This window comes from Anabrus simplex, chromosome X (assembly GCF_040414725.1).
Source record: "Anabrus simplex isolate iqAnaSimp1 chromosome X, ASM4041472v1, whole genome shotgun sequence".
Taxonomy (NCBI): Eukaryota; Metazoa; Arthropoda; class Insecta; order Orthoptera; family Tettigoniidae; genus Anabrus; species Anabrus simplex.
In genome coordinates, this window is record NC_090279.1 from 170,964,195 (window position 1) to 170,991,916 (window position 27,722).

The window sequence follows — 27,722 nt, forward strand, 5'->3', positions numbered from 1 at the left end:
GTCGAATTCGGGGCCTTCAGGTGAGTGACAGGCGCATTACCCCTAGACTACGGAGCCGGTGTTTATGAAATATGCATTATATAGTCTAATACTTTGTTGTTTTGTAATGTTTTGTTATTTGGAATATCTTTAGTATTTAATATCATTAAGAACTAACTGAATTCATTAGTAATGATTAAAGTTAGTGATCTTTTCCGAATTGCTGGTTATTCGTGAGAAGATTTATTATTCTTAATGACCATAATCGTTAAGGGCGTTGGTGTCTAAAAGGTCTGACACCGTGGTTAGTGGTTTCTAGTCCCTCCGGTCGAAACAATTTTCACCATCAGAATGTTGGCCGGCAGGGTAAGGGAGGTGGCGGTATACAATAATTTATAATCACTAGATTGCATGCCAAAAGTCTGGATTAAATTCCAAACCTCTCCGCAGTGCTCATATGGAGTGAGGGCATACGACGCAGTTGATGGTGATTTGTCTGTCGGATAGGGACGTTTAGTCTTGAGCAGATCCCTACAGGAGTAGGCTGTGCCGGCACTGGGTTTCACCCTCTCCCTTCCTATCATATATCACGTCATTCATTTCATCTTATTAACTGTGATGAAGGTTGACGTCAGGAAGGGCATTCGGTCATAAAAACCCGCCACGACAAATTTATCGCACCTCATACCCGACCCCGTAGAGAAACGGGACAAGGGTAGGACAAACATAATAATAATAATAATGTTGCCATTGGTGCTTTCACGGCCCGGCATCATGTAAGTAATAATAAATTATTATTTTATTATTATTATTATTATTATTATTATTATTATTATTATTATTATTATTATTATTATTATTATTAGCCTCCGTGGCTCAGGCGGCAGTCCGCCGGCCTCTCACCGCTGGGTACCGTGGTTGAAATATCGGTCACTCCATGTGAGATTTGTGCTGGGCAAAGTGGAGGCGGGGCAGGTTTTTCTCGGGAGTTTTTCCCAGTCATATTTCACTCCAGCAATACTCTCCATTAACATTTCATTTTTCATTAATTAATCATTGCCCCAGAGGAGAGCGACAGGCTTCGGCAGCCAGCACAGTTCCTATCCTCGCCGCTAGATGGGGGCTTCATTCATTCCATTCCTGAACCGGTCGAATGACTGGAAACAGGCTGTGGATTTTCATTCATACATTATTATTCCTGATCTTATCCCCAATCACATACACTGTACTTTCATTATTACACCAACCCGTCCATGAAGAATTTCAAACGACCGAACATAATAGAACCTGGGACCTAGATATTCTTCTTCTTCTTCTACTTCCTGGCCTTTTTCCGAATCTATTGGGGTCGGTACGGGATGTTATGAATTTGACTCCGATTTACGACCGGATGCCCTTCCTGACGCCAATCCTGTGTGGAGGGATGTATTTAAGATTGCGTATTCCCGTGGTGGTTAGTAGTGCAGTATGTATGGATGAAGAGAACACGAACACAGATTTCCAGCCTCGAACCATTACACTGGCCATTCAGCCAAGAAACCGGACAGCCAGTGACCTAGATATTCAGCTTCTCAAAACAATAATGGCCGTGATGTCTGAAATCCTTTACGTGAAGCAGTAACAACGAGACAAATGTTGAAATCATAATTGGGTTATGTTTTACCTATGGTAGAAGTCACTTTCAATTTCTATCGAGCTGATGTTCAGTTGGCTTAATGCTCGTATTGTCTTGTATTCCCGTATAGAAGCAGGAACCATTCCGGAATCGTTACACTGCTTTTGAAGTTCAAGCTGCTACCCTGTTCCTGTCTCTCGCTCTCGTCTTGTTGTGGAGAGGGTCTTTCTCTCTTTCTCTCTCCTTCTGTCATCTCCTCTCCTACCTCTACTCATTCCCCTCCATTTTTCCCCAGTGACGCATAGACAACAGCGCAACTCAAGGCCTCACCCGCTCGCCGACTGCTGCAGTTCTGTTCCCTCCCGCGCTTTGCATGTATGGAATAAATTGTAAAGGAGAAATATTTAGCTTCAGTATTGCATTTTCTAGATGTTTATAACAAGTTGATGCGTGAATTCCTTAACATATTAAAATCAACCAATGTTGTACTCTAGCCAGGTGATTCCTTCCCAGGGGAATGAATTTCACCGCTCGATAGCAGTTGGTATTCCTGAAGAGCGACCCAAGTTAGGCCAGAAACCGCCATTTCACATCAGGCAGTTTGAGCATACACGTGTTTTTTGTTCTCTCGTGTCATGTATACACAGTGTCAAGTCAGTTATGAGTTTGAATTTGTCTGTCTCGTATATATTATTATTTGTGGTTCCTACTTTAAACCAAAACGATATTTATTCTCTTGTTTGTAACTGTTAAATATAATATTCATCCGTGTATTGTGAAGAAGCTTGGAATTCACTGGAGACAAAGCAGGCTTACAAGATGTCAGAGCAAACGACAGGTAGGCTAAAAAGCTAGTTTCGTTAAAGTGGTGACTTGTGTTTGGTTGGTGTTATATCCTTATCGTGGTCGAATTCTGAGCTCCATGCAGTGCTTTAGGTTTCATTTTAGCGGATTTTTCTTTACTTCTCGTGTGATTGTACTTTTGATCCTGGTTCATAAGTGATTTTGAAATGTGTTCTCAACTTCGTCTCGCTGCCAAGACATTGTGCAATAGAATGCTGTGAAAGTGAAGATAGGCATTAACATTCATATGCATTTCATAATATTGTGAAATAGTTTTCGAAAGACTGAGTCCTGATTACAGCCTGCATATACATAGTTTCTTTCTGGATTTAAAGTATATGTACCATGGACATATTACAGTGGTTCCTTTGTGACAAGAAGAACGTGGAATAATAATATCACAAATATTTATATGGAAGATTTTTATCTTCTCTTCGAATACTGTGAAGTGAACTAAGAAGTACATTATATCGGTGATCTTGGAAAGTCCATTTTGTTCATCATGAATTATATAAGCTGATGCTATGTATGCATGTATGGAATTGCTTGAAATAGTGAAGTCTGGTATAGTTGGATTTATAACATGGCGTTTGAATACGTAAGAAGAGGCCTACTAAGCAAGAAAATTAAGTCAGTAGCAGAGTTCTGCCTCCAGTTCGAGATTCTTCGTTTTTGAGACAGGAATTTGCGGACGTGTACTAGTTGGTGTGATGATTTTAGTTTCTTGAGCTTTGCAGCTCATAATACCTTATTCGTCGTGCGTGTGTGTTCATTATACAGCAGAGTGCAGTAGCATTTACAACTTACGTACCTTTCAGCCTATCGGCAGAGCAGCTGGCCTTCTCAGCTCAAATCAGCGAGTTCGATTTCGACCAAATCCGGTGATATTTGACGGTGTTTAAATACGCCAGCCTTGTGTCGGTAGATTGACTGTCAATTAAAGGAACTGCGGGAGAACATTCCGGCATTCCGGCGTCTCCGGAAACCGTAAAAGTAATTCGTGGGACGTAAACTCGTTAACATTGTTCTGCAATTCAGTCTTTACGAATGATTACCAATGCCGGCCCGCGGAAGCGCCACCGCGGAATCTAATATTGGCACATTCAGTTGATATTTAAGATCACTTACTTTACGAAGGGTCGGAACCAGCAGATTAATGCATTAAAGGACTTTAAGGGCAACGCATTAAATGACATTTCAGGGCAGAATTCTGGCATTGAGGCGTCTCTTACCAATGATAGTTATGAAGGATCATGAAACATAATTTTGTGACGCCGATGAATTTGTTAAGACACTTATAGAAATTACCAGACGAAGAGAATTTCACGTGTTCGTGAATGCTAGGGAAGATTACTTCGGTGTCATTTTTGTGCAACTTAACGCATCATGCACCGTTGGCCACATTGAAATATGAGGCTACATGAAGAAGTTCAAAGCTAGGATACTGCTTTGAGATGATTGTTCATGGGAATGTTTTGTGCAAGGTCATCTAATTCTTCTTTCTCAAGAAATACTTGTGTTCACAATTCAAATGGGTTTGGATCGTCTTTACAGTACATTGGTCCTAATTCCTATAGCGTCGATTGAATTGCTGATGACCTTTTTGTTCAATATGCTATCATTATGTATCATTTGAATGAAAGAATAGTTTAATGTGGTTGTGGTGTTTATGAACGCTTGTTTAGAGGTATTTTTGCGGATACGGTATGAATTTGTATGAAAATTGAATCGAGATTTTTCCTTCCATGAAATGCTTAAAATTCCTGTTCAAGCAATTGGATTGGTTAGGAAGTTACTGTTAGATCTTTCTGCTTACCCATTTAGTGATATTTGGCTACATTGGGATCCAGTTTATTTTCCAAGTCAAACTGAAATGTGTAGAGATTTAAGGGTGCAACGACGTCGGAGCGGTTCAGTGGACAGACGGACCGGTTTTATGTTGCTCACCTTGCAGTTGACGTGAATGTAAAAAGGCTCCGCTTTAGTGAGGAAATATTTTATCCAAGGTTTTAAAGGGTTGTATGAATAATGATGTTCCAATCGCAGCATTTGGGCTACACTATTGCACTGCATTTTGCCGTTATTTAGTGTGAACAAAAATGAAACTGGAACAATCCTTGTCGCAGTTCTGAGAAACTAATGAAAATAGTACATTTTCAAACTAAAGTAGGTACTTAGGAAGTGTAGTATCAGTACCCAACCTGTATGCACAGAAATGGAGTATGAATAGTCCATATTTAAATAAAGCTTAAGGCAATCAAAATTTCGCGATTCCAGGTTTTTTCAAGAATTTCTTTCTTTCTAAAAGTGGGCCTCCATCCAGGAACACCCCTCTTTTAGCAAGCTGCTGAAAATTTAAGCGCTGATTGCCATTCCATAAAGCGAATCTCTCGAAAATCAAGAGGACCAATGCTTTTGAACTTAGGTTATGCCTTCCAACATATTATTACAATGTTAGTGGCAGAGCAGTTTATTGATGTAGTGATTGCATTTCCTCTCACCCCCAAGTGTTTACTCTAAAATTTCCAATTCCCCCCCCCCCCCCGCCCCCATTAATCGCGAGTATGCGACCCGAAATTGTATACGTATATTATTATTATTACAAGTTGTTTTACGGCGCACCGACGATGGGATAGGAAAGGGCTAAGAGTGGGAAGGAAGCGGCCGTGGCCTTCATTAAGATACAGCCCCAGCATTTGCCTGGTGTGAGAATGGGAAACCACGGAAAAACCATCTTCAGGGCTCCCAAATGCTGTAAGAAGATTGTTGGAACTGTTGCAGAGTATAAAATGTAGACATAGTCTAACTGGGTGTAGAACAATTTAAAGAAACCCTTTTGTCATCAAGAACATAAAACTCCGTAAATACGCCACTTGTGTGTTTGATATGTTTTACTTATGAGCCGGACTGAGTGGCTCAGACGGTTGAGGTGGTGGCCTTCTGACTCCAGTTTGGCAGGTTCGATCCTGGCTCAGCCTGGTGTCGGTAGATTTACTGGCATGTAATAACTCCTGCGGGACTAAATTTCGTCACCTCGGGGTCTCTGAAAAGTGTAAAAGTAGTTAGTGGGATGTAAAGCCAATAACATTATTACCGGGTATGGTAATATATAGTAAGTGAGATTGAATCAAGGTGTCGTAAAGCTAATGCAGTGAGCTCGCAGTTGCGATCAACGGTATTCTGTAAGAAGGAAGTCAGCTCCCAGACGAAACTATCTTTACATTGGTCTGTTTTCAGACCAACTTTGCTTTACGGGAGCGAAAGCTGGGTGGACTCAGGATATCTTATTCATAAGTTAGAAGTAACAGACATGAAAGTAGCAAGAATGATTGCTGGTACAAACAGGTGGGAACAATGGCAGGAGGGTACTCGGAATGAGGAGATAAAGGCTAATTTAGGAATGAACTCGATGGATGAAGCTGTACGCATGAACCGGCTTCTGTGGTGGGGTCATGCGAGGCGAATGGAGGAGGATAGGTTACCTAGGAGAATAATGGACTCTGCTATGGAGGGTAAGAGAAGTAGAGGTAGACCAAGACGACGATGGTTAGACTCGGTTTCTAACGATTTAAAGATACGAGGTATAAAACTAAATGAGGCCAGAACACTAGTTGCAAATCGAGGATTGTGGCGACGTTTAGTAAATTCACAGAGGCTTGCAGACTGAACGTTGAAAGGCATAACAGTCTATAATGATAATGTATGCATGTATTATTATGTCTTTCATAACCGACAAAAAAAAAATAGAATACTGCATATTGTTTTTATTGCAACAGAGCTTAGATGTCCAGATTTGTATCAGTCTTGGGTTTGTGGTTAATTTCAACTCTGTAGTGGCACATCACTCAGCCTCCACTAAAATTGAGTACCAGGTTAATTCATTAGGCAAAGAGGTGGCTGGGCATATAAATGACCACTCCATCCTACTAAGTGTGCAGTTTACAGGTTCAAGAAGCCTGTACATTACATTTTCTGAGGGTCATCATAGTGTGTTGAGAGATGGCGCAAGTAATTTAGCCGACCCTTTAATCACAGTGTGCCTCGGGACGTATACCGGAACTACCGATAATTTTACTGAACTGACATGGTTTTGGAGTGTGTTTTCTTCTTCCTGGACTTGTTCCCCAATTTATAGTCCGGCTCCGTGTTTAAATTATTAGCGTGCTGACCTTTGGTCACAGGGGTCTCGGGTTCGATTCCCGGCAGAATCGGGGATTTTAACCATCATTGGTTAATTTCTTTGGCATGGAGACTGGGTTATGTGTCTTCATCATATCACGACGCGCAGGTCGCTACTGGCGCTAAATCAAAAGACCTGCACCTGGCGAGCCGAACATGTCATTGAACACTTCCGGCGATATAAGCCATACACCATTTCATTTCGCAATTTATTGGGGTCGGAACTTGATATGAATTGATGCCAATTCTATGTGGAGGGATATATTCACAATTGCATGTTTGTGTGGTGTATGTGGATGAAAACGAACAGAACCACCCGGTACCTGATCTGGACAAATCCGCATCCCGATCGGGAATCGAACTGAAGACAATACTTCAACCATTCAACAAGGAGCCGGGCATTGTTTTGAATAGCACAAGCACTGTAAACAATCGTCTGGCTTGATATAAAGGAAATGCCCACCCCATAATTAAATTATCGGAATTGGTAGTAGAGTCTCTCTTGCCATTGTTTATATGGGAAAACGATTCACTGGGACATACCAGACCTGAATTTTCGAACCCCGGTGCTTACCGAAGACGTTTCCAGATTGTACCATATTTCGTTAAAATTGATCTTATTTTACATTAGTGATTCTGATTTGTTTCGAAGTACATAAAGGAAATTGTCTTATCAAAGAGGCATTTTTCTGAGATGTCTTCTCTAAGGAGTTGAATACCTGTCACTGCTATTGTGATTTTGCTGGCGAGACCCCGTGTTTATGTTGTATGGTATGGGCTAGAACCTTCATTGACTTGTCTTTCTCATCCTGGGCGTTGACAACATTGAAGTACCTGGTTCAGATGCCGTATGAAAATTCATCTCCCGAATTCGAATCGTCGCCGTTTGGGTGGAAACATTGACGACAATATTGATGTTAGTAGTGCCATTTGTATGCAGCTAGTTCCTGTTATGAACGGCGTGAAAATGTCTGCAATAGCGTCAGTTGGAACGTGCGTTTCAATGGGCTTGGCAGACTGATTTGTAATAGCAACTTCTAGCTCTGCGAGGAAAGCAACGAGCAACTACTTCACTCAATTCCCTACTATTCATCATCTATCAGATGGTGGAAATGTCTAGGATCAAACCAACCTTCGGACTGAATACTCAACATACAACTGTTACTGTTGATTGTTTTTTCATATTTTTAATTAAGATGGTAATGAAGACCCTTGTATTCTGGTAATGTGAAGTCAGTCCGATAACCTGCGTTTAGGATGTGTATAATAATAATAATAATAATAATAATAATAATAATAATAATAATAATAATAATAATTTAATTTTTTCGGCGTATTCTAGTTATATTGGGGTAATCGGAGTCATCCTGGTTCATTTTGAGTCTTGTGTTTAAAACTTTATCCCCTTTCAAATGCCACGTGGAAATTCATCTCCCGAATTCGGACCGTAGCCGTTTGGTTGGCAGTTAAAGTATTAGGACCTACACGGTTTATATCTATTAATGATAATAATAATAATAATAATAATAATATAATTGAGTAGCTCAGACAGTTGAGTGCTGGCCTTCTGAGCTGTAGTAACTAGTCCAGTGGTTTTTTGACATCCTCATATACACCAGCTTCGCATCGGTAGATTTACTGGCACGTTAAAGAACTCTTGCAGGATAAAATTTCAGCATCTCCGTGTCTCTGAAAACCGTGAACTTTATTAGTGAAACGTTAAACTAGAAACACTAATATGTCATGTGATTTCCGGAATGGCCTGGTTCGGTTCGTTCTAGATGACGCTCATGGGTGACCTGCGCATCTGGGGATGAGTGTGGTGATGACGATAATGTTCGTAGGGAGAAGGTAAAATCTGGCGTCGGCACATAGTCCACTTCTGTCGAATAACACCAAGGAGTCTACCCAAGTGTTAACGTCGCCATCCGACGGACGAAACGCCACCAATAGCGTGATATGCCATCACTCCATATGAACGCTGCCGAGAAGTTTAGAATCGTATCTAGGTTTTTGGCACGGGGCCTTAACAAACATGCCTACCAGGGGGACACGTAATAATAATATGTTTAAATATCTATGACAGTTGAAGGTGGGTGGACCGAGCTCGAAAGCTGCAGTCGCTTAAGTGCGGCCAGTATCCAGTATTCGGGAGATAGTGGATAAAAGGTGGGTGGTGTCTGGGGTACCACTTCAAGCCCAGTGTCACAGTAACTGAAGAACAGCTCTCAAACCACTTGAGGTACCATGCTGAGCATTGTCATATTTGTCGTCACCTGTATCTATTAATCCATTCTTCATGATAAACGGCTTTTTATCTATAACCGTGTGCTCTACATTTGACAAGTATGTAATCTGTGCAATATAATGTTCCATTGTTCATTAAAACAGCGCCAATAGAACAGATTTATATGTATTCAATAATTTTAATAAATAATGTTATTGTTTTACGTCCCACTAGCTACTTTCTTGTCGGTTTTCGGAGACGTCGAGTTGCCGAAATTTTGTCCCGCAGGAATTCTTGAACGTGTCAGTCAATCTACCGACACGAGGCTGACGTATCTGAACACCTTCAAATACTACCGGACTGAGCCAGGGTTGAACTTGCCAAGTTGGGGCCAGAAGGCCATTGCCTCATCCGTCTGAACCACTCTGCGTGGCACATTCAATCATTTTGAGCCTGCTGCTTATTCGGAGGCCCCAGCTTCGATTCGGGACCAAGCCATGGATTTTACTGGAATCTGAGGACTGGATCGAAGTTCACTCAGCCTCTGTAAGAAAAATTTGAGGAACTAGCTGACAGTGAGATGGTGGCCCCAGTCTAGAAAGCCGGGAATAACGGCCGAGAGAACTTGTCGCGCTGACCACGCGTCACTCATAATCTGCAGAACCTTGAGCTGAGCAGTGGTCGCGTGTTAGAGCAAAGGGCCCTTCGAGGCCGATAGCGCCACGGGATTTTTCATTTATTATTATTATGTTCCGACGAAATTCAAAATGACCCAAGAGAACCATTTCCTTTGAATCTCATTGAGCTGGAATCGGAGGAACATTTAGGATGTGAATTCTCCCAGAATGGTAGGCGTGTGTGTGTGTGTGGGGGGGGGGTGATAAACTCAGTGGCTTAGCTGAGGTTCGAATCCCGGTCGATCCTGGGTTGAGAATTTCATCTAAAAATTCGCGTGGCGTTAGGAAGGCCGTCCTGCCAAAATCAGCCGTGGGGGTGGGGCTTGCGGCTCCAGCAACCCCAGAAATAGAAGGGGATGGCTACAGAAAATTTTGTTAGAGCCCCTTGGCTGAACAATTATGCCCTTCGCGGCCCGTCCCTTTCTTTTGTGGGTACCTTAATTCTTCGAATTGTCGGACCTCTTCAAATTTATTTCTGATTAGTGTTAATAGAGGATGGTGGCGCAGTTGTACTTTCTTTTAAAACGGTAATCACCATCACCTTTATAATGCCAACCCCATGTGGAGGGATATTTGGACAAACACAAACGCCCACTCCCCGACCCTTCCGGAGAAGGTTAGATACCGGAATATTTGTTCCACAGGTGTTCTTTTACATGTCTGTGAAACTACAAACACGAGAACAGTTTAAGGATCAGCCTTCTTAATGGGGAGCTTAAGCCTCTTGAATTAATCACTCCCTTCCGTGTTTGAGCATCGTTAAATACCACCGGACTGAGCTAGGGTCGAATCCACGCCTTGAGCTCAGAAGCCAACGCTGTACCACTTACAATGTAAAACCCTATCAGTGTCACCAACAAAATTTTCATTTAATAAGCTAGATCATCATCCAATATAAGGTAGAAAAAGCTAAACGAGAACTAGAAAAAAAAAAAAAGAGCCAAATATTTATAACACTGCTGACCGGCTAGGGAATGAAATTACTATTTGTTCTGCTAAATTAGCAAACTAATAAAACCGCAAACCATGAACATTTAGACCCTAATTATGTACATTGAGCTAGTCTTGACAGGTGTAGGCCGTGGTGATTGTTTTAACATGAAGTACAACTGGGCAACCATTCTCTATTAACGCTTATCAGAGGGAAAAAAGGACAGAGTCTAACACTTAGAAAAATGAAGGCATCGCCAAAGAAAGACAAGGGCCACGAAGGGCGCGAAAGTGAAAGACTCCCTCGGCCTCATGACCTAATACCGGCGGGGTCGGAAAAGAACAAGAGTTGACCAAGGGAGGTGGGATATGATAGATGAAAGTGAGGAGCCTGACACAAGTAAGGACGTTTTGTGAGGTCATGAGGCGGTAGGATGAGAAGGGATATCGCAATATTACATCATAAAGGCACATTCCATGCTCCCGCTGGACCAGTGGTGAGTCAGGTACCATGAATACGTGATCGTAGCTAATTTCACTGTTGCTACCACATCATACAAGAAGAGAACATCGGGAGGGAGGGAGAAAGAGAGCAAGTCTTCGTTCATACTGGGTGAACCACAACGCCACATCACATGATGGATGAAATAAGCTAGATTAGCGGGGGAAAAGCTACAATTGTTCTTCTGCCACTAAACGTTGGATTAAATAAGCTACATTTAGCGGGAAAAAAGCTAAGTTGGTAACACTGCACCTTGTCTGTAAGTTAGGATGCTGGACGTAATGCTAGTATTTGGAATTTAACATGAATCATACAAACATTTTCCAGAAACATGTTACAGTAGTGGACGGTGAATCATTCCAACTCCACTTGGCAGCTGCGTGATAGTCTTGCGCAATTCCTGAGTTACGTAACGCGACAAACCTACCTCGAATGCTATTGATTTAGCTCCCATCTCCGTGGTTTGATTGCTTATCAGAATTATTTTTTGTCGGTATCTTCAGAGATATTTAGTTTGCAACAAGAATTCTCCAAGAGGACTCGGAAAACGTACAGGTGTGCATCTCTTTTCCCAGGATCCTAAATATTTAATCACAATACCTCGATCGACGTAACCCTTTCAGGCATAATTTTTCCTCACAGTTAAAAATATGGATCTTATAAAATCTGACCTGAGGGGGAACGAAATTATCACAGACCTTGAGGAAACTGTTGTATATTATATTTCGGCATGCATCAAGTAATAGACAAGAGGAGAGGACTAGACTGTTATGTCTTGGTGCTGAAAGTTTGCAATCTAATATCATGGAGTATGAAAAGAGTAACGTTAATTGGGAACAAACCTACGAGGATTGAATGTCAGATCGGGAATACAAAACTGGAACAGGTGCATCATTTCAAGTATTGAGGATTTGTAATTTCCCAGGATGGTAGTATGCTGAGTGCAACCTAATTATTGTATAACAGAGCAAATGTAGTGAGCTGACATTTCCATTCAGTGGTGTCTGTTAAGACTTCAGCTTCGAGGCTGGTGGGATCCTCTTAAAACATTAACAGAGGTTATGTGGTGAAGAAAACTCACAAAAACGGTGGTGCCACAAAGATGCGTATAAGGCATATTGAGAAGTGAGATAGTTTGCCATTGCTTTCCTCACTGGGCCAGAAAGTGGTATTGCAACACGACTGACCCTATAAACAACACTTTTCAAACCATAAGGATGCACTAGTCTTGTTCGGAATACCTTTACTCAGCACCACCCATACCTTGGCAGCTTCCGTTCAGGCAGTCATAAATGAGACTGAGACTTCGGTGGAAAATAAGTTTTCATCTGTCCTGTGCCCAAAGACATGCAAAAGAACTGTGTCCAACAACAAATAGCAGCAGGCTACCATTCAATGGTATTCTCCAAGAAAGAAGCTAGCGCTCGTGCGAAACTGTCCTTACGTCAATGTTTTCAGACTACGGAAGTGAAAACTGGATTGGCTCTGGATATCTTGTTCATAAGTTGGAAGTAACAGACATGAAGGTAGTGAGAATGATTGATGATGCAAATAGGGAGGTGCTCGGAATGAAAGTAAAAAGACAAGGTTATGAATGAATTTGATGGATCAAAGTTATGTTTATAAACGAGTTCGGTGTTGGAACATGAGGGACGGATGAAGGAGAATGATGGTGTGTGCCATAGAGGGTGAGAGAATCAAGAGGATGATGGTTGGACTCGGTTTTTAATGATTTAGAAATAACCGGTATGTAACTAAACGTGGTCATAGAGCTTGTTGCATTTTGGGGGTATGTGGAGGTGCGCAGTTAATTCAGAGGCTTGTTGACTGAACGCTGAAAGACATGTAGGTGTCATGTGTTACTAATTGAGACGAAAGTTGTAACCTGATTTGAGGTACTGTATTAGAAAGGATGCACAATAACATGTGTAGGCCTGCATTGTAATAAACCGCAAATTACAGTTGTCTTTTTTTTCTGAATTAACATAATTTAACGTCGTTCAGTGGGGTTCGAACCTACTATCTCCCGAATACTGGATACTGGCCGCACTTAAGCGACTGCGGCTATCGAACTCGGTAAGGTTTTCTTAGGAAACATAGTAGTTGGGTTACATGTTGCGCACTAAGTCGAGAATAAATCCTGCGAACAAGAATTTATTTTTCGCCGAGCGTAGACGGTAGACGCGCTGAGCTTGTGGTGGATTGAAGGTACTCGAATACGCCAGCCTCGTGTCGGTAGATTTATGCAAAAAAAAAAAAAAAAAAAAACCGCGAAAAAATCCTCGACCCACCTAAAGATCGAAATCGGGGCCCTCTAAACCGTAGTCCTCGACGTTGACCATTCAATCAAGGATCCTGCCTAATCTTACTATGTAGACATGGTGTGCGAGTCCTGTGCGATTTAATTGTGTCCGTGGGTTATGGCATTGTAGTGCCCTCGTACTGTTCTTTGAAGTATTGTGATGCATATAAAATCAGTTCTTTCTTGGAACTAGTGAGGAATATGAAGGCCTGGAGTTTTATGTGTAAGTCAGACTTATAATGGAGTATTTTTAAACATAATACATGGTGAAGAAATATCTTAGGGTTGACACACTAAAGTGGGAATTTCCCCGGAAGTGTGCAAAAAGGATATTTTCTGGGAATCTTTCATAACAGATGAGTAGATTGCTCCACACGACACACGTGTTGGTTCACTTTGTGCTGTTCATAGCCCATCAAGACTGCTGAATTTTGGTCCTCACATTCCATCTAGTAATGCAGTTTGTATACTTACAGATATCTGTATTTAATCTGTTAAATTGATATCATAGATCCGTAGAATAAATAATAAATAAGTAGTTGATACTCAGAGGTGATGATAAACAGGACCAAAACTTTACAGCATTAAGACAGAACAATTCCTCCTACTCCTTGTTCTTAATATTGTCCTTATGGCTCGTTTTCTGACCGGTACATAGGACGCTGGCAAAATCTGGTCTGAACTTTTGTTTCCTAGTTCGAGGAAATTAAAAGCCACAGTCTTTGCGACCCGTTTAGTCTGAAAGACCTGTCGCAGCTCGGAGATAGAAAAAGAAAAAATCTAAGTCGAACTAGAACTGTTGACCTAATAAACTGAAGTGACCTACAGTGATAAGTGTGTGGTTGTATTATTTTCGTAGTGCTGGGGCACAAAAGTCGAGTGGCATCATCGTCCCTGGCTTCCCAGTAAGTTGGCTGTTGTTCAAATCCCGGTAATTGCATGTGGGTTTAAAAAAATAATGAAAAGCCACGTTCATGTGGTTCGGATTCCACGTGAAGAGGTCCCGTGGCAGTGATGAACAACTGTGCTACAAAGAATCTATATAGCATATTTTAGAAATGCCATAGTTTTAGGATCCATTAACATTTACAAGATTTACATAGCACCGAGCCGAGTAGACCTACCTCTGACGGTAGAGCGCTGGCCTCTCGAGCCCAAGTTGGCGGGTTCGAACCCGGTTATATTTGATGTTCAAATGCGCCAGCCTCGTCTTGGTGGATTTATTGCCTTGTAAAAGAACTCTTTACGGGACAACATTTCGTCGAGTGGGTATCTCCGAAAACTATAAGAAAGTAATTAGTAGGACGTAAAACTAATACCATGACTTGACTATTATTATACACAAGACTTTCCCTTCTTTACCTGAACTACTTCTGTGATTTAACGTGTTAGGGGCAGCAGCTTTTTGTGGTAAAATTGTGTGAAAGATTTGTTTACCATGTTACCGAAGGGCGTCTGAGAATATTGGTCCTAGAATTGGGTATGTGCCCTCAGTGCATAGCAGAATTTTCTTTGGTGTGTTTGTTCATTGGATTTTCACTGTTAATAATTACATTGTAATATCCGAAGATAGTAAATTGAAATTGTGTTTCCTTGTATGGCTTCTCCGCGTTATAAACAATCGTGAATTCACGAGTTTTACTAAAATCGTGACAACTGGTGCCCTAGGTTTTGAAGCTAGTATACGAGGATACCCGAAGTGTCGAATATGAATCATTATCACAATATCTTGCATTTAAATCCATTATATTGTATGATTAATTCCTGGACGCTGGCTGGTCGCCTTTAAGAAAAGAAAACTATTTTGTTACGTACATCTATCTCCTTTTGCTGTTAAATTTACTCAAGTAGCAACGGCGCATGCCTCTGGGCTCGAAGGTGAAGCGAAGGACAACGCCTATCTGCACCAAATTAGGGGTAATGAACCCCAATTCTTGGTAAATGATCGACTTATGCACTCATACGTGTTGATGAATGGTTCTTAAAAAAGGAAACATTTGAAAAGTCTCATAGGCTAATGTCCAGAGTTCGAAATTAAAAAAAAATTAGGAATCAGTCTAGGAATGGAAATAGAAATAATTTCATATGCTGGACTGAACGGCACACGAGAATGCCTTATGACCTCAAAATCACTCGATCGATTTTCCACTTTCTATGACGAGTATTAAAATAAGGTTGGTTACATATCGTAGGCTGAAAATGTTAAGGTATGTTATGCCTTATCACTGCAGGGTCTGCCTTTTGGTAGTTGTGCGCATGATCCGTCTCGCCCGGGCAAACAGCAAAGCGGTAGACTGAGCAGTGCACGAACAGAAACTTCCAGTGTACTCGACGTCCATCCAAGCAGGAGTCTCCTCGCGTAATGATTCAGTGTTGCCACTTGCCTGCACTCTGTCAGTGGACTGCAGCGCGCGTGTGCGCCCCCCCTCCTAGCTGTTCTCTGTCCGCTATCCTGGGGCCAGGCCTCCATTGGATTACGTCACGCTGTGCTGCGGGATAATAGCATTTGCGTCAGAGATTCCATTTTTCACATCAACATTATACGGGACTTTTCGCGGGAAAATGTTTTTATTCATTTATTCACAAAGTACTATATTGAGCACTTCTCACACGCTCTGTCATCAGACTAATTAACGAAGCTTTGATAATTAAATATAACAAATTATGAACGTTAGGTTCATGTAAATAACAACTGTCCAAATAAGAAAACCACGAGAGCGGGGCTGAGTGGTTCAGACGGTTGAGGCGCTGGTCTTCTGACCCGAATTTGGAAGGTTCGATCCTGGCGGAGTCCGGTGGTATTTAAAACACGTCAGCCTCATGTCGGTAGATTTATTGGTACCTACGTTAAAGAACTCCTGCGGGACAAAATTACGGCACCTCGGCATCTCCGAAAACTATCAAAAGTAGTTATTGGGACGTAAAACATTATTATTATTATTATTATTATTATTATTATTATAAGCACAAGTGGTTGATGGTTGTAATACTTGTACAGTCGTGTAAAAGAACGAGCGCATGGAATTATGTTCCTGGCATTTGATAAAAGTGTAGTTACAAACCCTATGGAAACTCACAACAAACACTATAAGTACAGTTTTTATCTGAGAGAAGTGTACTTCTGAAGAACTTATATAATACCATACCCTTATTTTTTATTTTTGTTATTTGAGTGGCTGTACAGCTGGGTATCCTCTCTTTTACTCTTCGAAGAGGCCCAGTTGTTGATAGAATGAAGGTGCTGCCAAAAGTAAGGGAAAGTGTGATAATTGAATGACTCCAGTCAGAGTCAAAAGAAAGCAAGAAATGCAAGTGGGAACCTGACACAAATGAGCTGTAGCAATGCTAGGCTCAGCTAGGGGACCCGTGGAAGCCAACCAACACTCCCAAGTTGAGAGCCCCTGGTGTCTCCTATCAGTCGCCTGTTACAATAGGCAGGGCATCGCCACGAGATATTCTTAAGCGATTCACCCTACTCTGGAATATACCTCTTACTTGATATGTCAAGCTTCTGTCTCATGCTGATATTGTTAAAGAGGATTGGGAGATGATTTGAAAAAATCGCCGGATTATTGTGTGTGAGGAATGTGGAGATCTTTGAACCTGGTGGAGCGGGAAGGAACATGGAGAGAACAGTGTGAAGAGATGTATCTTGTATGTTGGGTATTCAGCCCGAAGCTATGCCAACAACTGTCTTAGATGGCCTAGGCATCACTGAAGACGCATTAGGAGTGTGGTAGTTTCCTGTTGCTGTCCTCACCGAGCCAGAAGTTGCTCACATATCACTCTGCCAAGCCCACTGAAATGCACCCACCAACTGACCCTATGAGTGATATTTTCATACCATTCATAACAGGGACTGGCTGCATAAGGAATGGTATTACTTTTTTTTTTTTTTTTTGCTATTGGCTTTACGTCGCACCGGCACAGATAGGTCTTATGGCGACGATGGGACCGGAAAGGGCTAGGAGTGGGAAGGAAGCGGCCGTGGCCTTAATTAAGGTACACCCCCAGCATTTGCCTGGTGTGAAAATGGGAAACCATGGAAAACCATCTTCAGGGCTGCTGACAGTGGGGTTCGAACCCACTATCTCCCGAATACTGGATACTGACCGCACTTAAGCAACTGCAGCTATCGAGCTCGGTAATGGTATTACTAGCATCACTCATACCTCAGTTACTTTCATATTGTCAAAGCCAAGGATGAGACTGAGACAGGTCAGTGAAAGTATCAAAGTTATTCTAGCCCATACTAGGAGACATAGTGCACTGTAAACACTACATCCGGCCAGCAAGGGCATTGTGAAGAGATATTCCGAGCAAAAATAACAGTTTAAAATTCCATGAAGGAAACTCAGGTCAGCTGCCCGGCAAGTGAGGTACTGCAATGAGACGTTTATCGTCCTCGGTACCGGTACCCGTTGCATTGACTGCTTTCTAAATGTGAGGTTTGTGTTCCTTACGATGGCAGCAAAGGGCACTGCTCTGTCTGACTAGTTAATATTATAGTAATATGCATGTTACGAGTGGTGAACACAGGATGTTTACAAAGAGGGAGTGGATTGGGTTGCATATCTTAAATATCATACATTAGATGTTTTGTTTGGAGACATTTTATCATACAGTTCCTCAATGCAAAATAACAATCCATTGTCAAAGGAAATTCTTATGTGAAGATGATTTCACAATAAGCACATTCAAATAGAAATTAAAAAAAAGGTTTTTCCTGATCATAGCCATAGGACGTTGTAACGGTTCAAATCCTGTTACAAGAGTATTTCTATGTTGTTGTTATTATTATTATTATTATAATCAGGAGGTTATCGTCTCTACAAAGGACCTGCAGGACAAAGGGTAATGAAGAATGTCCCCCAATTCGGTGTAGGTTTTACTTGTTCATAGTAGCATAATAGACTCAATTAAAGATTTTTCTTCAAACTCTTCAAGGATGGAACTTTTAACAGTTAAAGTAGGGAATAAAACGTATACTTTAATAAATGTCCATGCACCAACAAATGACAAAAACAAATAAAGGTAGAGAAGGAGTTGAAAACTTTTGGGAAGAACTTGATTACATATTATCGAAGATCCCTGATGAGCATATAAAAATCTTACTTGGGGATTTCGATGGTAAAATAGGCAGAGAAAAGAAGTATCGCACAGTTGTAGGAAAATGGCCAGCTCATAAATTAATGAACAAAAATGGCCAAAGATTAATTGAACTTTGTGCAGATCATGGACTCATTTTGGAAACCACCAGATTCATGAGGCGACCACGTAAACTTATGACATGGAAATGCCCTAACGTAAAATTGGGAGAGTTTCAGATTGATCATGTTGCTATGGATAAATATTATCATAAAGAAATTTATAATGTCAGAGTCCTCCGTGCGGTAGACATTGACTCGGATCATTATATCTTAAAAATAAAAATAAAGTTAACACCAAAAAGGAAACACAAATGTAATCATCTCAAAGCAAGGAGAAATTATGATCCCAGTTACTTAATAAATAATAAAATATATTTAGAGAGATCCAAAACACCTTTAAATGACAAATTAGAGACGATGATCAAACTTAAAACCATAGCTGAAGAAATCGCTTCAATTAAAAGGAGAAAAAAACATGCGTGGTAGAACGGGGATTGTGACAAAGCAAGGCACAAGGCAAGGTTAAATGATCAACAGAGGAAAACAGAAAAATCTCGAGAAGAACTAATTAATGCCAGAAGACAGACAGCTAAAGAAATTAGGACAATTACACGAAATTATCAAAAGGAAATGCTTAACACTATAGAGGAAACATTCAATCAGCATAAAACAAGAGACTATTACAAAACATTCAGGCAATATCAATCTAAGTTTACCCCTCTCACACTTATATTACGATATAAAAATGGAAAAATGGCACTCAATAATCAAGATAATGCTAACATCCTTGCAGAATACTTTAAAGAGTTACTTAATTGTGAGGATCCTGTGGAACATTTAGAATTTGACCCTAACCCAAAAAATAAAACTCCATTACAAAAGATTATACCACCAGTTTACAGTGAAGTGAAAACATCAATTAATGCACTTAAAAACTACAAAGCAGCAGAAGAGAATCAAATAGTAGCAGAAATATGGAAGAATGCTAATGATCAGACTATTCAAAACCTACATAAATACATCATTGATATTTGGAACACGGAGAAGCTTCCCGAGGAATGGAATATAGCGATAATCCACCCGCTGCGTAAGAAAGGTGATCGCTCCGATCCAAATAATTATCGGGGGATATCCTTGCTTAATATTACATACAAGATTTTATCGAAGATTGTATACACTAGAATCCAAGAACAACTTGACCAAGAACTTGGAGAATATCAGGGAGGATTTCGACCAGGTAGAAGCTGTCCAAATCAAATCATTAGTTTAAAATGGATAATGAAGCACCAAAGAGTTCGAAGTAAGAGTCTAGTCATCACGTTTGTAGATTAAAAAAAAAAAAAAGCATACGACAGTATTCATCGTAAATCATTATTAAAAAGCCTTAAAGAATTTGGCTTACACCAAAAACTTGTTAACCTTATTAGTATGACTTTTAAATATACGAAGGCAAAAGTTAAATTTAGAGGTGAATTATCAGAATCATTCACTATAAGAACTGGACTTCGACAAGGAGACGGACTTTCACCATTGTTATTTAATTATGCATTGGAGAAGGTTACGCGTGAATGGAACAAGAAATGCCAACCAACAATTGAGATCGGTAGAAATATTAAACTCAACTGCCTTGCTTTTGCCGACGATTGCAAATACAATAGAAGAGGCTAAATTTCAAATTGAACAACTAGAATTATAGCAAAAAAAAATGGGATTGCAAATTTCATTTGAAAAAATAGAAATGATGCCAACTTTTAAAGTTGATTTACCAGTTATTCAACTGAACAGTAATAAAGAGATTAAAATTGTTCAGAAATTCAAATATCTTGGGGAAATAACATGGAACACAAATGAAAAAGAAGCAATAGAACACAGAACAACTAAATTTAAACAAGCACGAAGACTTACCTGGCCAACCTATAAAAAAAAAGTCACTTTCGATAAACGCTAAGCTGAAACACTATAATTCCATAGTTAAACCAGAGGCAATGTATGCTAGTGAAACTTTATTTAAATTAAATGTAAAATCTACAACAGACAAATTACAGAAAACTGATAGAAGAATTTTTAGAACAATTGTTAATAAAAAACACCAAGTTGATGGACAGTGGAGATTGTTGCCTAACAACATTGTCTATCGTGAATGTGAATCAATAATATCTACAATGCGTAAAAGAAGAATTTCCTTTTTCTGTCACATATCAAGATTACCAGACACCAGGATATTGAAACAACTATTTGATTACTTTTTGAAAAATAAAATCAATAATAATTGGTTCAAAGAAGTTCAGGATGATTTGGAAGAATTGGGTATAACTCGGCAACAAAGACAGTAAAGAGAAGAGGATTTTAAAGAACAAAAACATAAGTCTCAAACTAAAAACAGATGAACGGAAACAATATACTATATCGGACACACAAAGGGCTTCCAGGTCAGAGAGGATGAGAAAGTTCTGGGAGAAGAAAAAGAAGAAATTAACTCAAATGTATTGATTTAAGTGCTCCAATGTGGGCTATAGTATGTAAATAATATTACTCTGACTATTATTATTTTATCTGTATTATTATTGTTTAATTTAATTCTGTAGTCTGATTTCGCTATGTAGTAATTGATTATTGCTTGCGTGATTGTAGTTAATTTGGTGTGTGTGTGTGCGTGCATGTGTGTGTGTAGATTAACATTAAAGACATGTAAAATAAGAGTTGTTGCATAATATCAGATCTGGATGTATATTCTGTGAAATGACTTTTGACATTGCAACACGTTGTAATACTGTTAGCGTAACTGTCGAGTCATCGCTCTGTCATTGTGTGCATTTAGCGATGAGCTCATTTTTAGGGAAGTTCCTAGTGTGGCCCAGGCAATTTCAACATAGTATGTAACATTTGGAGCAGGGTGGGAGTAACATCATAGTTATTTTGTTGATTATGTGTGGGTGTCAGCTAATGCCTGTGTAAGCTGACCGTATATTATGGCGTCAGTCATTTGGATGGAGTCGGTCAGTCATTTAGAGAGAGAGGCCACAGATGGTATGTGAAGGACATGAATGGAGAGACTTGCCATGAAGTAAATTGGAAGGAGACTAACGAGGAGCAGTGACCAAATGGATTATATGTTCGGTGTGTGTTACGTATATCTGTTTGGTTGATTTCGCGTGTCAGTTTGATGACAGCTGAATGTTGAATTGTCGGCATTCAGACTAACAGTTATCGGTGAATTACTTGTAAAGTTGATTGTGAAGTGTGAATCTAATTTCAAGCCATGCTATATCTCGTCAGTGAAACAAAAAGGATACATCACCAAATTAGGCTTGAGATACCTACAGGATACCAATTCAAAGGAATACGTCGTAATACCACTCAAAGTGTTTGAGGTACTGTAAAGTGAATCAGTGAGGGATAAATTTCTTGTACAATTTTTAAATGTCCAGTCAATAGGATTTCAAATTTAATGTCTAGTTTCTTTCAGTTGTAATGTCATAGTTTTATATTATAATGTAAATTATCGGAGCAAATTTTACTATTTAAAGACAAAATTTAAAAAATATATTTTGTTCAATATCAAATTAATTTATCGTTTTATTTCAATGGTAGAATTAGATCACCTAAAATTTAATGGGGAAACAAAACAACAATCTCCTTTTCCTACAACCTATATGTTATGCTGTCTACGTAAGCTTATTACCTCACACCCTAGAGATATTCAAGACTCTCATTCTATTATAGCTGCATTGAGTTGTACCCATCAAATATTGTATGTGTAAGTAATCAGGTAAGAACTAAGTGTGAGTACATAGTCCAGTGAATGAGTATTTTATTTCATGAATATGTTAGTATTGTTTCATTTTAATTCAGATGTTATAGATTTTTAATCTGTGTGTGTAAGTCACAACCTTTAGTTTTCTATGAAATCCTAACAACTGGGTTAGAACTCTTTGCTTCAAAACCTCTCAAGCATTTGGTGAAAAGCTAGTGGTCTAAAAAAAGAAAAGAAAAGTGGCTCAACAGCCTGTTTGAAGGCCATGGGTCTGCCAAGGTGACCGCTGCCCAGCCAGGTTGCCTGCAGATATTGGAGCGCCACATGATCGGCGCAATGACATTGTCAGCCGTATTGTTTGGATTTTGTCTGGTTCTGCTCTCTCTCATCTGAGACTACTCTTCAGTTGAGTGAACCCCATTCCAGCCCTCAATCCAGAATTGTAAGTGTCTGGACTGGCTGGGAATCGAATTTACGGCCTCTGTGTAAGAGGTAGGCACACTACCCCTACACCGTAGCTCTGAATATATTCAAATAATATACTTTGATTTGGTAATCCTGGTATTATTATTTAACATTCCTTCAATTGCTGTAGATTTTACAAGACACCAATATGTAGGAATTCTCCACACTAGTTCTTTATCATGGTAGAAAGGAATGACATAGAATTGTTGCATTTTAAGACTTTCAAACCCAGCTGATCTCAGCTGAGATCTTGTAGACAAAAGGACCCCAGCAACTAACTGACTGCATAGTTGAGTATTCTTCTTCTTCTCCTTCCTTCTCCTGGTGCAGTCTCCCCACAGAACGTTAGGCGACCATCATGACAAAGTTTTCCTATTTTGTATTTTCCATATCAGAGTTGCCGTATCATGGGCATCAAACCACTTGTGGGAGGTTCCGCCTCCAGCGTAATTTTCACCACTCGTTTCCCTTCTGTCTTGCCTTCTACGATGATTTGTATCAAGCTGTATCTGTCATTTCAGAAGATGCGACAGAAATAGGCTGCTTTCCTTTAGTTTGTGAGGGTTAAAAATTTTCATGATTTCCCGTCTTGATGTTCCTTTTCGTTGGTGGCGTGGTCTATTCTTGAGATTTTTAATGTTCTGTGGTACGGCCACATTTCAAAAAAGGCCTACTGTAGGTTCATCGATGTGGCATGCTTGGTATTACCAATGTTAAACCAAATATTAAAAATGACAGCAAATTGAAATTGTAAGAGTGCTGAAAAGAAAATATTTGCTATATAGAAATTATAAGCAATGCACACGTGAGTAAAAGTATGAGCATGTCCAATACATGAGCATACAGCTATAACAATTCCCCATATTGCCATAAATGATATAGGCCTAGTGGCAAAAAGCTGTTAAAATGATAAAAACAATGCTCAGCATTGTACATCAAATGGCTCAAGGGTTACCTCAAGATCCATGATGGATAGTTTGGATGGATTTTCATAAATGGTCCACCTGTATGTAAGTCCATAAATATCTTTGTTTCATATTTCAATTAGGCCCTGCTAAATTCTTTGCAATTTATAGATTTAAAGCCAGAAAGTTCCTTAAACACAGATTTGGAGAAAACTTGGAAAATATGCAGTTTTTTAAATAAAATTTTTCATCCTTAACATACTTTCATTATTATCCATCCTGTTGATCTCAACCAAGTGGTTAAGTTTCAAAAGAATTCTATGATTTGAAATGTTAGGTCTTGAATATTTGCATCATGGTTTTAGATTTTCAATTTTGTGAACCATATATCTCTTGATGTAAGTTGTCATTAATTTTAATGATTCGTGGACTGAAGTGCTAATTTGCAAACAACAAAGGTGGTAAACATTGTGTAAACTTGTGAGTGCAATGAGAAAAATTTTACCTGGCTGGCTAAAATTTCATTTTTTTTGGAAAGCAGAATTTTTCTTCCTTATTAATAGTGTGTACAGTGTTAAAATTTCACTTTTTTGAAAACAAATATGTCATTTTAATTATGAAAGAAAGCTTAAAAATTAATTTAATTTGTGCTTTGGAACCAAACTACAAAGAATGTTATTTTCTTTTCAGAGGGCAAGAAGGTTGCGGGGGGTGACGATGACGACGAGTACCGAAAGAAGCTGGAGGAGATGAAAAAGTACATTCCTTTCTTGGAGACCATGATCCAGAGGCTCGAACGCTCCAACGAGAAGGCTAGGGAAGCCCAGTTGGAGAAGATGAAAAGTCTCTATGGCATCTTGGTCAACAATAAGAAAAAGTGAGTATTTTATAGCCACAGAAGGAAAAAATTTTTTATTGCAAAAATTATTGCTGAGATATCCAGGTTCCTTCACTTCTGTGTAACATAAGTTCTAAAGACTGGTCAGTATGTAAAGAGTTCCAATGTTTAGTCTTGTGAACTGATGAAGGAAACCATCATGATAAATGATGAAAGACGATATGTTCTTTTCCACAAATTTCTGTTTATTTTAATCTTCTGGGCTGATGATGCTTGGGCCCTTTAACCCTTTCCCGCCCTTAGCGCCCGAAAGCACCCAGCTGCATTATCTGCACACGTCTGCGATATGTGAGATGGTTTTGTGTATATATATATATATTTTTTTTTGGCAGTGAAGCGTTTATAAGGCATTTATGAACACGCATTACAATCTACAAGACTTAGGCAATAAAAGAAAAGCAATGTCTTGAAGTTGCCTAGGCAACGGTCCTTAACTTCCGCGAGCGTGGGTCAGCTGTTTCGTTCATAAACATGGCAGGATTGAATACTGCGGATATTGAAACCGAGCTGAATATAGGCGTAGAAAGTGACACAGAATCGTTGAATAGGGGTGGAGGTGAATTTTTAGTGAATTAATAACATATCAACAATGATAAATTCAGTCATAACAGTGATATAAGTGAAAGTGGATATCGAGAAATCAAACCTGATGGCGATGCTGCAGCAGTTCAGGTACCGGTAACGCAAATATTTTGTTTCGTTACTCCGAATGATTATATGGATGATCTTGAACCTGTCCATAATTTGCAAAGAGTATTACGAGAAATAGATAGTTTTTTTTACATTTGTTAGGAGACAAACTATTCATTGACATAGCCAATTGCATATATATATCAATGCAGCATTCAGATGGGCACATTCCGGTAAAATAGACACAGAATGGGAAGACACTTGTCGAGAGAAAATAAAATCTTATATATGGGCATTATTCCACTTCCAAAATCACATGATTATTGGCTTAGAGGTATTCAGAAAACGTGAGAATGTGACAAATGCAACCTACCTTTGTGTAGAGTATCAGCAGTAGGGGAGGCGGGGGTTGAACCAACAACCTTATGACTCTATGAATAGAGAAATGGATGGGATGGTATATTTTCTAATAGTATTGAAAATTTGAGTACATTGTGATCAATGGTTTGTTTTACATTTATTTTTTTTTGAAATAATGCACTCTGCTCCAATTTCTCCTAAATAATAGGTTAAAATCTGGGGATAAGTGGAGTGAAAAATGTGGATGGGAAAGGGTTAAACAAGAAGCATAATTTTAATCTTGTAGAAAGAGGAAAACTGTTGAGCAATCACTATGCTTGGCAGTTAGTCATTGGTAGAGTGAGTCGATATCTTAGTTAATACCAAGCTTTAAATTATGTCACTGTAATTCAGTGATATATTTATAAACAAAGGAAGTAACAGTTTTAAAAAGCATTGAATTTAAACTTATGTTGAAGACATACAAGATCTAGTCGTTCAGTTGCCAGACTGTACTTCTGTACTCGTATGGAACATTGTTATTCTTGTTACCTGCCAAGAGTTCTAATGTAACTTAGTGTGCTGAAAGTCAGTTTGTTCTGTGCATTGGGAGTGGCACTACTTTTGTGTTCGCAACTACGTGCTAGTACTCTCTGCTAATAGCGAAGGATTTACGTGAACATTGTATTTGCATCAAATTCTGCTTTAAGCTATGAAAAATTTTTTTAGAGTATTAGGAAACGCCGAAGATGGCTTTGGGTAGCACGCTATAGGACATTCTCAAACACTTCAGTGGTTTTCTTACTTTAAGGGGGGGGAGAAGAACATCAGTTGATGATGATGTGTGTCTTAGTCACCCACTGGCTACTTCAACACCAGAAATGACCGCAAAAGTGCGTCAAACTATCTGTGAAGACAGTCAAACAGTTCATACAGTTTTCTACATCTAAGTTTTGAAAGATCTATTGGAGGAAGTGACCTGATCAGTAACAACTCTTTGCTTATTCACCATGACAATGCACTTGCACATCTGCTCTCCTGATTTGATGGACATGACCCTGATGACACATCCTCCCCATTTGCCCGACTTTGCCCTCTCTGACTTCTTCCTATTCCCAGAACTGAAAATAGAGCTGAAGGCGCAAAGAATTCAGGCGCTGGGGGAAATTCAAACTGAATAGCAGTCTGTTTTGAACACGTTCCAAGAAAATGACTTCCTGGAATGCTTCCAATTAGCCTCAAAAGGGGACTACTTTGAAAGTGATGGGGGCAGTAATATCTAAGGTACACAATTAACTATTTATAAGATCAGTCTGGGAATTAATTCTGTATATTATCATTATCAATTAAATTTGTGCTTCACACGTTATTATCCCCTTACGCCAGTTCAGTGTGGCGTAGATGGTGCAAAGTTGAGACTTCCTTTTCTTGATATCTGTGGAGTATGAACTACATTCATACCATTACTGAAATCATAATGTAGCTGAATCTTTCATAGTATAGAATATCTTGAATGATATATATTTCTTTAATCATATTCTCCTTTTCACTTTGTACGATATAGAGTGATGTCTGAAAATTCACATATACTCGGCTGACAGATAAGCCCGCTAAATAAGTTAAGTTCTGCAAGAGAATGTGTAGGTCACATTTTCTCTTAGTGGACAAATTTTGGAACGTAGAACTATTTATCTAGAGTTCAAGACTTAGTGAGGGCTGTGACAGGTTTTATAATTGGGAAGAAGCAACTTTTGAAAGAGAATGAATATAATGACAATTTTGATTTTTCCAAGTTCTTAATAATGCAGTAGAGATGATATCAAAATTTAGTTAGTGTTGGAAAGTGAACTGTTGGGCATTGAAATACTGGATTGAAGGGCTAATTGAATGCATCTGTGATTTCATTTGTGGATTTTTTGTTTATGTCAGGTTCATAATAATTTTTACTAAAGTCTGGTAAGTGTAAGCTAAACATGTTAACTCTGCTATTGTTGGTGAAAACTCCTGATGTTTGAAACACTTGTTCTTCCAGTTAATATTCGAGCACACACAAATATTCCTTCTTTAGCAAGAATCTTCTTTAAATCTCAACTTATGTGTACATCAGACTTTCATGAGCAATGCTTCCAGTATCATTTGTATTCTTTATAGGAGCAATTCTTGATGGTGTCATGACACGTTAATGAGCTCCGAAACTGCCTGGCTGTGCTGCAAAAAGGAAATCTGCATAGGGACAATACAAACACACTAAAATAGGCATGAGTATTAAATATTTAGGAACTTTTTCTTGTAGAAGGAGTATTCTGTTGGCCAGCCTCTTTTGATTC

General features: G+C 39.4%; 1 protein-coding gene across 1 annotated transcript in view; it reads left to right on the forward strand.

The window, feature by feature from the left end:
- The window catches only part of LOC136886750 (uncharacterized), a 275,978-nt gene that overhangs the window by 108,374 nt on the left and 139,882 nt on the right, over nucleotides 1-27,722 (forward strand). The window contains exon 3 of the mRNA XM_067159555.2: nucleotides 24,219-24,405. Within this exon, the coding sequence (XP_067015656.2) occupies nucleotides 24,219-24,405 (187 nt within the window). The remainder of the gene's footprint in view (nucleotides 1-24,218; nucleotides 24,406-27,722) is intronic.